The sequence below is a fragment of the Bufo gargarizans genome, chromosome 4, assembly GCF_014858855.1.
Source record: "Bufo gargarizans isolate SCDJY-AF-19 chromosome 4, ASM1485885v1, whole genome shotgun sequence".
NCBI classification, from domain to species: domain Eukaryota; kingdom Metazoa; phylum Chordata; class Amphibia; order Anura; family Bufonidae; genus Bufo; species Bufo gargarizans.
The window spans coordinates 217,645,259-217,657,569 of NC_058083.1; the positions used below are offsets into that span (position 1 = coordinate 217,645,259).

Genomic DNA, 12,311 nt, shown 5'->3' on the forward strand with positions numbered 1-12,311 from the left:
TATATATATATATATATATATATATAAAATACATCTGTATAACAACCTGGGGACATACATGGGCATGAACCTATCACCTGGATTTTGGGTATAGAGCTGAGGACATGGGCTGCTAAATGGCCGCTAGTCAATTTGCATATGTATCAAATCAGTTTTTTTACACAATAAAAGCACACAGAGCTATGGGGACTGGGTATTGCGGATGTGCTAGCGGCCATCTAGCAACCCATGTCCTCAGCTCTATACACAAAATCCCAGGGACAGGTTCCCTTTAAGTATATACAGACATGCATTACAGGGGATATGCATATTCGTATATACACCCATACGCTGGGCCCATATCCTGGACATAAAGGGGCAAATATATATATTATAAAACAGATTTATGCATAATACCCCTTCCCTACAGGGATCATTTGTAACTGCAGCACCAGGGCGCAGGGCTTTATAATATGACCCACGGCTTCTGCCTCAGCTTCATCAACGCACTCCTCAGTACTATGTGCCACACAGGCAGCAGGATTTGTAATGCATCTGTACGCCACATATTTATACCCCCCTCCCCATCATAACGCTACGGGTGCAGCTCCTGAGCCCCCATGTACAGGCGCCTGCAGCCCACACCCAGCAGCGCCTGGCTGTGATATCTCCGCGCCCTGACTAATAAAGCTTGTCTCCTTCAAACAGCCGGAGTCTGCAGAGAGAAGCTGCCGCTGAGGCACCATGGCAGCCCGGGCGCTTTATAGGCCGGGCAGTACGCCGTGACTGTGGCCCTGAGGGCCCCTGTGCTTACAGCTGCAGCCTGGGGTCATAGGTCCGGGCTGATATATAAGTACGCGTCCTGTATGTAAAGCAGCCGCATCTGACACAGACTCCATGGAGCCGCAGGCAGACCCTGACAGTAAGACGCCATAATGGCCTTTCTATTGGGGGGTGCGGTGCAGGTGCGTGCACTAGTAGTATCCCTGTCTGCAGTGGGAGAATGGAATCTGATAATCCGGAACCATTGATTTGTTATGCAGATTGGCGATCCCGTCCCAGGAATTTGGCGCTCCCTGTGTAGTCTGATCTGGGATTATTTCTGGGCTCACAATGCGTGCCTCCCAAGTGTCCCTCAGTCCCTCTTTGATCCTTAAATGTCCCTCTTTTTGACCCTCTTTGATCCTTAAATGCCCCTCTTTTTGACCCGTGAATTAGTGCATAAATGTGCATTAATAAATTTACTAAATTGCTCTTTTCTAAACTATCTGTATAGTTTCTAACTGTATATTGGACCAGAACATTATTATGTGCAATTCGGACCTTAAAATATCTATAATCTGATGATTCTGCTAATATTAAGGCTACTTTCACACTAGCGTTCGGCTGTCCGCTCGTGAGCTCCGTTTGAAGGGGCTCACGAGCGGACCCGAACGCTTCCGTCCAGCCTTGATGCAGTCTGAATGGATGCGGATCAGCTCAGAATGCATCAGTCTGGCGGCGTTCAGCCTCCGCTCCGCTCGCCTCCGCACGGACACCTGAATGCTGCTTGCAGCGTTCAGGCTGTCCGCCTGGCCGTGCAGAGGCAAACGGATCCGTCCAGACTTAAAATGTAAGTCAATGGGGACGGATCCGTTTGAAGTTGACACAATATGGCTCAATCTTCAAACGGATCCGTCCCCCATTGACTTTCAATGTAAAAGTCTGGACGGATCCGCTCAGGCTAATTTCACACTTAGCCATTTTTTGCCAATATAATGCAGACGGATCAGTTCTGAACGGAGCCTCCGTCTGCATTAATATGAGCGGATCCGTTCAGAACGGATCCGATCAAACGCTAGTGTGAAAGTAGCCTTAAATGGCTATTGAAGTGCGAGAAAAAAAATTGTCCGAGGGGCTCCACATGCTGTAAAAAATAAAGGAGTATGTGGCCCTTAAACATGGGAGCAATTAGATCATATTTTTTATTTTATTTTTTTTAGGCAGTTTTTTGGGGGGTTTATAAAATAATTCCTTGAAATTAATTCTTTTTTTCTCTAGTCACATGTTTTCTTTCAGGCATTTTCCTATAGACTTTATATACTGTATAGGAAAAAATGTTTGAAAGAAATGTTATCTTTTATGGACCCCAAAAGAGAAAAAAAAGCCACAAAAACTCCATGGCTTGCAGCAGGCGAACAGAATGCACCTGTCTCCTGCAACGAGGAGAGAGAGAGAGCTCTATTCAACAGCTTCTCTCTAGGGATGAGTGTACCCGGTGTTTTCAGGTTTCGGTTTGGCATTTAAGAGGCATTCCGTTTTGCATTACGTCATAATAGAAGTCTGTGGGCCGCATAACGGATGTCTGGTTTCCGTTATGCAGGACAGGACTTTGTTTTCCGTCCTGCATAACAGAAACTAGACGGATCCGTTATGCGGCCCATAGACCTCTATTATAACTGAACGCAAAACGGAATGCCTCTTAAAGGCTTTCGTTTTGCCTTTCCGTCATAGCATGGAATATAACAGAATTCTAACGGAATCCAAAACAGAATTCCTCCACCGTCTGAACGCCGTTTGAAGTTGACACAATATGGCTCAATTTCAAACGGATCCGTCCCCCATTGACTTTCAATTTAAAGTCTGGACGGATCCTTCTGAGCAACTTTCACACTTGGAAATTTTTCTAAAATATAATGCAGATGGATCCGTTCTGAACGGATCCCATCATCTGCATCAGGGATGTCAAACTCGTGGCCCTCCAGCTGTTGCAAAACTACAACTCCCATCATGTCTGGCCATACTACAGCTATCAGGGAATGATGGGAGTTGTAGTTTTGCAACATCTGGAGGGCCATGAGTTTGACATCCATGATCTGCATTATAGGAGCGGATCCGTCTGTGCAGACACCATGGTGATGGATCATGTGATGTACCATGTGATGAGCTCAGTGATGTCACCACAGGTCCTTTGACAGGTCCTGAAGAAAGAACAGGAGACCGGCTGCTACGCGATGAATTGTCCCCTTGAAAAAACACTAAGGCTACTTTCACACTTGCGGCAGTGTGATCCGGCAAGCACTATCCCATTGCAACCCACCAACAAGATGAAGAATTCCTCACTTATGTTATTGTATGTAGCCCTAACAGATATTTTACAAAACTAACAATCATGTATAATTCGTACAGTTGGTTTGTTAATTCTGTTACAAGGCTACAATGCTTGCTGCATTCCGGGAGTGCACAGATCCGCTTACCAAAACGTAGCCATGAGCCACGCAGACCGGTTACTCAAACCCCAGCGTCCGTAGATTGCCTCAACGCCAGACTTAATGTTAGTACTCAACTAACTGCACTTGAGGAATGTCCCAAACCGCTTACTGAAACACAGTCGTGAGATACGATACCAGTTGCCCGTGACAAACCCTGGTCTGTGGAGACTGTCTGAACTCCACCTCAGCCGTGTTAGCCCCCCCATATCAAAATTTTTGAACAAAATATGTGCAGTTGGTTAGATCTTTGTTAGATCAGGTTAGATCAATTGTTCTTTGCGTTAGATCTCATACAGAAGTAGAGATATTAACAGTTATTTGCAGGGGGGGCTAACCCGTCATCAGCCCCCCCTTATCAAAAAATTGACCAAACAATTAGCTATTTTGGAAGATATTTGTTAGATCAGGTATGATCAACTAGTTGTTTTGTTAGATCTCACATAATTGCAGACTTATTAAGTGATTAATGAGGGGGGGCTAGCCCCCCCACATGCAATTTTCAGGTAAAATTTGATGCAGACTAATAGGCCTTCGTTAGATCCGGTAAGATCAAGTGGTTTCAACGTTAGATCTCATTTAATTACAGAGATATTTCACATAAAAATACAGATATTAGGTAGTATTAAATAGGGGGGCTAGCCCCCCCACATGCAATTTTCTGGTAAAATTTGATGCATACTAATAGGCCTTCGTTAGATCCGGTAAGATCAAGTGGTTTCAACGTTAGATCTCATATAATTTCAGAGATATTATGGATATTTGGTATTACGTCAGGGGGGGCTAGCCCCCCCACATGCAATTTTCAGGTAAAATTTGATGCAGACTAATAGGCCTTCGTTAGATCCGGTAAGATCAAGTGGTTTCAACGTTAGATCTCATATAATTACAGAGATATTTCACATAAAAATACAGATATTAGGTAGTATTAAATAGGGGGGCTAGCCCCCCCACATGTAATTTTCTGGTAAAATTTGATGCAGACTAATAGGCCTTCATAAGATCCGGTAAGATCAAGTGGTTTCAACGTTAGATCTCATATAATTACAGAGATATCATGGATATTTGGTATTACGTCAGGGGGGGCTAGCCCCCCCATATGCAATTTTCAGGTAAAATTTGATGCAGACTAATAGGCCTTCGTTAGATCCGGTAAGATCAAGTGGTTTCAACGTTAGATCTCATTTAATTACAGAGATATTTCACATAAAAATACAGATATTAGGTAGTATTAAATAGGGGGGCTAGCCCCCCCACATGTAATTTTCTGGTAAAATTTGATGCAGACTAATAGGCCTTCGTTAGATCGGGTAAGATCAAGTGGTTTCAACGTTAGATCTCATATAATTATAGAGATATAAATATTTGATATTACATAAGGGGGAACTAGCCCCCCCATATGCGATTTTCAGGTAAAATTTGATGCAGATTAATAGGCCTTCGTTAGATCCGGTAAGATTAAGTGGTTTTAACGTTAGATCTCATATAATTATAGAGATATTTCACATAAAAACACAGATATTAGGTAGTATTAAATAGGGGGGCTAGCCCCCCCCCACATGCAATTTTCTGGTAAAATTTGATGCAGACTAATAGGCCTTCGTTAGATCCGGTAAGATCAAGTGGTTTCAACGTTAGATCTCATATAATTATAGAGATATAATGGATTTTGTTATTACATAAGGGGGGGCGTGCCCCCCCACATGCAATTTTCTGGTAAGATTTCATTCAGGCTAATAGGCCTTCGTTAGATCCGATAAGATCAAGTAGTTTCAATGTTAGATCTCATATAATTACAGAGATATTTTACATGAAAACACAGATATTAGGCAGTATTAAATAGGGGGCTAACCCCTCCCCACATGCAATTTTCTGGTAAAATTTGATTCAGACTAATAGATCTGCATTAGATCCGCTAAGATCCAGTGGTTTCAACGTTAGATCTCATATAATTACAGAGATATAATGGATATTTGGTATTACGTTAGGGGGGCTAGCCCCCCATAATGCAATTTTCTGGTAAAATTTGATGCAGGCTAATAGGCCTTCGTTAGATCCGGTAAGATCAAGTGGTTTCAACGTTAGATCTCATTTAATTACAGAGATATTTCACATAAAAAAACAGATATGAGGTAGTATTAAATAGGGGGGCTAGCCCCCCACATGCATTTTTCTGGTAAAATTTGATTCAGGCTTATAGGCCTTTGTTAGATCCGGTAAGATCAAGTAGTTTCAACGTTAGATCTCATATAATTACAGAGATATTATGGATATTTGGTATTACATAAGGGTGGGGGCTAGCCCCCCCCCCCCCCCCACATGCAATTTTGTGGTAAAATTAGATTCAGACTAATAGATCTGCATTAGATCCGGTAAGATCAAGTGGTTTCAACGTTAGATCTCATATAATTACAGAGATATTATAAATATTTGGTATTACATAAGGGGGGCTGGCCCCCCACATACAATTTTCTGGTAAAATTTCATTCAGGCTAATAGGCCTTCGTTAGATCCGGTTAGATCAAGTGGTTTCAACGTTAGATCTTTACAGAGATAATTAATAATTACAGAGATTTTTCAAATGAAAACACAGATATTAGGAAGTATTAAATAGGTGGGCTAGCTCCCCCTTATGTAATTCCTAATATCCATAATATTTCTGTAATCATATGAGATCTAACATTCAAACCACATGATCTTACCGGATCTAACAAAGGCCTATTAGCCTAAATCAAATTTTACCATTAAATTGCATGTGGGGGGGGGGGCGGGGGGGCTAGCCCCCCTATTTAATACTACCTAATATCTGTGTTTTTATGTGAAATATCTCTGTAATTAAATGAAATCTAACGTTGAAACCACTTGATCTTACCGGATCTAACGAAGGCCTATTAGTCTGCCTCAAATTTTACCAGAAAATTGCATGTGGGGGGCTAGCCCCCCCTGACGTAATACCAAATATCCAAAATATCTCTGTAATTATATCAGATCTATCGTTGAAACCACTTGATCTTACCATATCTAATGAAGGCATATTAGCCTGAATTAAATTTTACCAGTAAATTGCATGTGGGGGGGCTAGCCCCCCTATTGAAGACTACCTAATACCTGTGTTTTTATGTGAAATATCTCTGTAATTATTTGAGATCTAACGTTGAAACCACTTGATCTTACCAGATCTAACAAAGGCCTATTAGGCTACTTTCACACTAGCGCTTGATCGGATCCGTTCTGAACGGATCCGATCATATTAATGCAGACGGAGGCTCCGTTCAGTACGGATCCGTCTGCATTAATAACTTAGAAAAATTTCTTAGTGCGCAAGATGCCTGAGCGGATCCGTTCAGACTTTCAATGTAAAGTCAATGGGGGACGGATCCGCTTGAAGATTGAGCCATATGGTGTCATCTTCAAGCGGATCCGTTCCCATTGACTTACATTGTAAGTCTGAACGGATCCGCACGGCCGTTCAGCTGTCCGCCTGTCCGTGCGGAGGCGAGCGGAGCGGAGGCTGAACGCCGCCAGACTGATGCAGTCTGAGCGGATCCGCTCCATTCAGACTGCATCAGGGCTGGACGGAAGCGTTCGGGTCCGCTCGTGAGCCCCTTCAAACGGAGCTCACGAACGGACCTATGAACGCTAGTGTGAAAGTAGCCTTAGTCTGCAACAAATTTTACCTGAAATTTGCATATGGGGGGGCTAGTTCCCCCTTATGTAATACCAAATATTTATATCTCTATAATTATATGAGATCTAACGTTGAAACCACTTGATCTTACCTGATCTAACGAAGGCCTATTAGTCTGCATCAAATTTTACCAGAAAATTGCATGTGGGGGGGCTAGCCCCCCCTGACGTAAAATACCAAATATCCATAATATCTCTGTAATTAAATGAGATCTAACGTTGAAACCACTTGATCTCACCGGATCTAACGAAGGCCTCTTAGTCTGAATCAAATTTTACCCGAAAATTGCATGTGGGGGGGGCTAGCCCCCCTATTTAATACTACCTAATATCTGTATTTTTATGTGAAATATCTCTGTAATTAAATGAGATCTAACGTTGAAACCACTTGATCTTACCGGATCTAACGAAGGCCTATTAGTCTGCATCAAATTTTACCTGAAAATTGCATGTGGGGGGGCTAGCCCCCCCTGACGTAATACCAAATATCCATAATATCTCTGAAATTATATGAGATCTAACGTTAAAACCACTTGATCTTACCGGATCTAACGAAGGCCTATTAGTCTGCATCAAATTTTACCAGAAAATTACATGTGGGGGGGCTAGCCCCCCTGACGTAATACCAAATATCCATAATATCTCTGAAATTATATGAGATCTAACGTTGAAACCACTTGATCTTACCGGATCTAACGAAGACCTATTAGTATGCATCAAATTTTACCAGGAAATTACATGTGGGGGGGCTAGCCCCCCTATTTAATACTACCTAATATCTGTATTTTTATGTGAAATATCTCTGTAATTAAATGAGATCTAACGTTGAAACCACTTGATCTTACTGGATCTAACGAAGGCCTATTAGTATGCATCAAATTTTACCTGAAAATTGCATGTGGGGGGGCTAGCCCCCCCTCATTAATCACTTAATAAGTCTGCAATTATGTGAGATCTAACAAAACAACTAGTTGATCATACCTGATCTAACAAATATCTTCCAAAATAGCTAATTGTTTGGTCAATTTTTTGATAAGGGGGGGCTGATGACGGGTTAGCCCCCCCTGCAAATAACTGTTAATATCTCTACTTCTGTATGAGATCTAACGCAAAGAACAATTGATCTAACCTGATCTAACAAAGATCTAACCAACTGCACATATTTTGTTAAAAAATTTTGATATGGGGGGGCTAACACGGCTGAGGTCTGAACTCCACATTAGCAGCATAACCTTAAACCAACATCACAGGTCTTTGGACAGGACAATTTAAAATCTGTAAGACCAGATCTTAGCAGTCAAAACAGGGAGGGTCAGAGGGTCATGTTGTAAGAATACACTTTTTACCGTTCAGTTGCGTTATGGTCTGTCTGTCCCAGTGGAGGTCATGCCTTTGTCGATCCGAATGGCCTTTCTAGATGTCTCTTCCCTGTTCGGGTGCCATTTTCTGTGGTCGCAAACCGACCTTCTGATGTGATGACTTCTCCTAATAGTTCTCAAGTTGAGGATTGAGGTCATGGCACAGACACATACACTATGTGTTCCTCATAATACCCCTGCTTTATTATAATGAGCAGTTCACGCATTTATACACACAAAAAGCAGTAACAGTGTCATAGTGGAGACAAGCTTGAGTTACTAGGTCCAGTTTGAGATGAGAAAAATGCAAGGAACAGCATGGGGGCAGTAGGAGCCCACTGTGAAATGTGTACTTCTTCCTTCCCCCTCCTATCTAAGTGCAGGTTATTCATATATATAAAATGAATACATATACAAAATGGATGCTTTCACTCACAGTGGCACCATTGGCCCTGGTACATTTATAATTTACACCAGAAACTGGCACCAATATGTCAGCAATCTGGTGCGCGTTACTGCTGGAGGAGACATTTAACTTACGACGAGGGTCGCGCCTTGTCTGAAATGAAATGCGTAGTCTAGAAGCACAGGCCCTGTAACGACCAGCGTAGCACATGCCGGTTATGATAAATCAGGGCCAGTGTGTTTTATCAGTGCATTTTCCTCCCTATGAGAGTAGGAGTTGTTTTATATTTCTTCATGAGAAATGTTTCTACTACTTTTCTGCTGAAGACTTTGGTAAATAGGGAAAAGTTCACTGTGAACCTTTTGCCTTCTGGATGAATTCACCAGGGTCTGAAACGTGAGCCGTGTGACTTCTCTACATTCATATTTTATATATATGCATAGTACTGAAGTAAGAAGAATGATAGGCTTAATTTTTTATTACATATGAGGCTTAAAGAGGACCTTTCACTCGTATACAAACTAAAAACTAACTCTATCTGTGGGCAGAGCGGCGCCCAGGGGTCCCCCTGCACTTTCTAGTATGCCTGGGCGCTGCTCCGTTCGCCCGGTATAGGCTCCGGTGTCCAGTGGCGTCTCTAGCTTTCAAATTTTGAGGGGGCACACTGGGGGCCAGGACAAAAGTAGGGGGGACAGCTATAACAACGATACATTTACACAAGTACGCTTAGAAATGCTGCGATACTTTACCCAATACCTAAAACCGCAACAGGGAAGAAAAATCCAGCTGTCTGTGGATGACACTTTTATAGAGAGGGGGATCTGTGGATGACACTGCTATGGGGGGGATCTGTGGATGCCACATACAGTGTAATGTATAGCATCTTATGCTATATGTGTCATCCACAGATCCACCCCATGACGGTGTCATCCACAGATGCCCCTCCCTATAACAGTGTCATCCACAGATGCCCCTCCCTATAACAGTGTCATCCACAGATGCCCCTCCCTATAACAGTGTCATCCACAGATGCCCCTCCCTATAACAGTGTCATCCACAGATCTCCCTCCCCGCCACTCACAGGAGTGTACATTTGACATTTCTAAACCGTAATCCATATCCTGCAGTAACTTTAACTTTTAAATCAGGATTAAGCGGCCGCTCATCTCTACTAGTACCTTAACCTTACACCACTTGGCTAGCTTCGGTAACAGGGCCAGGCTACAGCCTACAGGTCCTGCCTGTTAGTTGTTATCGAGCGAGTGCTGATTTCTGCAGGTCAGAGGATACGGATTACAGTTTAGAATAAATGTACACTCCTGTGAGCGGTCCAGTGGCGGATCAGAGCCTGGTCTCGGGAGGGGCACTTCCAGATTATTTTCTGTCCGCCGCCACAGAACAAGGGTGCTTATAGAACAGACTACACAGTGTAGAGGCATACTATATATTGTGGGGCACAGTGTAGCAGTATACTGTATATTGTGGGGCACAGTGTAGGCTATATGTGTATAACAAACATATTTCACATGAACACTTACAGTTACTTGGCTTGGCCCTTGGGGGTCTCGGTCGCCACTTCCACACTTTGGCCGGGGGCTTGGCGGAGCTGATGTTGTGCTTTATCCTAATGAGAAAGATTTCATAATAAGGATTTGGAGAAGAGGCAGAGGAATAGCAGAGCAGGGAGAGGCTGGTGCTGCTACTAGGGGTCATACCATGTGGGAGTAATAAAGCCCACCATAATGCCCCCCAGTAGTAATAATTCTCCTTATAATGTGACAATGCAAAAAATACCCCCTTATGCCCCCAGTTGAGCTAATGTCCCCCATAATGTGCCAGTATAAAATACCCTATATAGTGCCCCCAGTAAATGCCCCATAGTGCTCCTCTCCCCTTCCTCCTAGTGCCCCCATAATGTACCAGTATAAATTACCCCTTCTTAGTGCCCCCGTAGATGACTCCACGTGCCAGTAATAAGCCCCCCATTACGTGCCAGTAATAAGCCCCCCATTACGTGCCAGTAATAAGCCCCCCATTACGTGCCAGTAATAAGCCCCCCATTACGTGCCAGTAATAAGCCCCCCATTACGTGCCAGTAATAAGCCCCCCATTACGTGCCAGTAATAAGCCCCCCATTACGTGCCAGTAATAAGCCCCCCATTACGTGCCAGTAATAAGCCCCCCATTACGTGCCAGTAATAAGCCCCCCATTACGTGCCAGTAATAAGCCCCCCATTACGTGCCAGTAATAAGCCCCCCATTACGTGCCAGTAATAAGCCCCCCATTACGTGCCAGTAATAAGCCCCCCATTACGTGCCAGTAATAAGCCCCCCATTACGTGCCAGTAATAAGCCCCCCATTACGTGCCAGTAATAAGCCCCCCATTACGTGCCAGTAATAAGCCCCCCATTACGTGCCAGTAATAAGCCCCCCATTACGTGCCAGTAATAAGCCCCCCATTACGTGCCAGTAATAAGCCCCCCATATCATGTGCCAGTAATAAGGCCCCCCATATCATGTGCCAGTAATTAAGTGCCCCCCATATCATGTGCCAGTATTAGGTGCCCCCCATATCATGTGCCAGTATTAGGTGCCCCCCATATCATGTGCCAGTATTAGGTGCCCCCCATATCATGTGCCAGTATTAGGTGCCCCCCCATCATGTGCCATTATTAAGTAAGTCCCCCCCCAATGTGCCATTATTAAGTAAGTCCCCCCCCCCCCAAGTATCACTATTGTAAAAAAAAAGAAAAAAAAAAAAACACACATACCTCAGTGTCAGCGATGCGATGCAGGCCTCTTCTGGCCTGTGTCCCATGCTGTATGGCTCAGGCGGCGCGATGACGTCATCGCGCCGCCTGCATCGGCCTCTGATAGGCTGCAGGCACTAGGCCGGCAGCCTATCAGAGCAAGGGGAAGGGACACGCCTCTCCCTCCCCTGCACCGCCGCTTAGTGATGGGAAGTTCGGATCTTTTAGGTGAATCGGTTCATTTGAATCAGCTCATTCAAATGAACCAATTCATGAATAGGATCTTCGGTTCACTTGGTGAGTCAGACTGCTGAGCTGACTCGCAAGTGAACCGAAGACTCTAGGTGCCGGTGCGCATGCGCAGATGCTTAATACATTCGATTCACTCACTACTTGCTGCGCTGCTGACTCAGTGCAGTCTGCTCGTCTTCTTCAGCTCTCTCTGATTACTAGTATTGAGTGAGTCAGGAAGAGCGATTTATTATAGTAAAGGGAAGCTGAGGCTGACGCCGGACAGGAGGACTCAGGAGTCAGACAGGAGTCAGAAGCTGTCACTGTGGTGTGCAATGTGAATTGTTGTCTGTTGTGCATTGTTACCCACAGTGACAACAGTCTGACACTGACAGTACAATCCATAAAGGTGATGTGAACCCACCCTTAGGCCCCTTTCACACTTGCGTTGTCAGGATCCGGCATAGAGTTCCGTCGTCGGTGCTCTATGCCGGAAGAATCCTGATCAGTTTTATCCTAATGCATTCTGAATGGAGATAAATCCGTTCAGGATGCATCAGGATGTCTTCCGTTCCGGAACAGAACGTTTTTTGGCCGGAGAAAATACCGCAGCATGCTGTACTTTTTACTTCGGCCAAAAATCCTGAACAC

The 12,311-nt window shown here is 44.0% G+C and overlaps 1 protein-coding gene across 2 annotated transcripts in view; it reads left to right on the forward strand.

The window, feature by feature from the left end:
• The first annotated feature begins 693 nt into the window (after window positions 1-693).
• LOC122936202 (major facilitator superfamily domain-containing protein 8-like) overlaps window positions 694-12,311 on the forward strand; it is a 111,534-nt gene continuing 99,916 nt past the window's right edge. Inside the window, exon 1 of one of the 2 annotated variants that reach the window (XM_044292294.1) lies at window positions 694-944. Coding sequence is in view for 1 of the 2 variants with exons in the window: in XM_044292293.1 (XP_044148228.1) it covers window positions 877-901 (25 nt within the window). In the remaining variant the exon portion in view is untranslated. The remainder of the gene's footprint in view (window positions 945-12,311) is intronic. The other variant, XM_044292293.1, reaches the window with a different exon arrangement.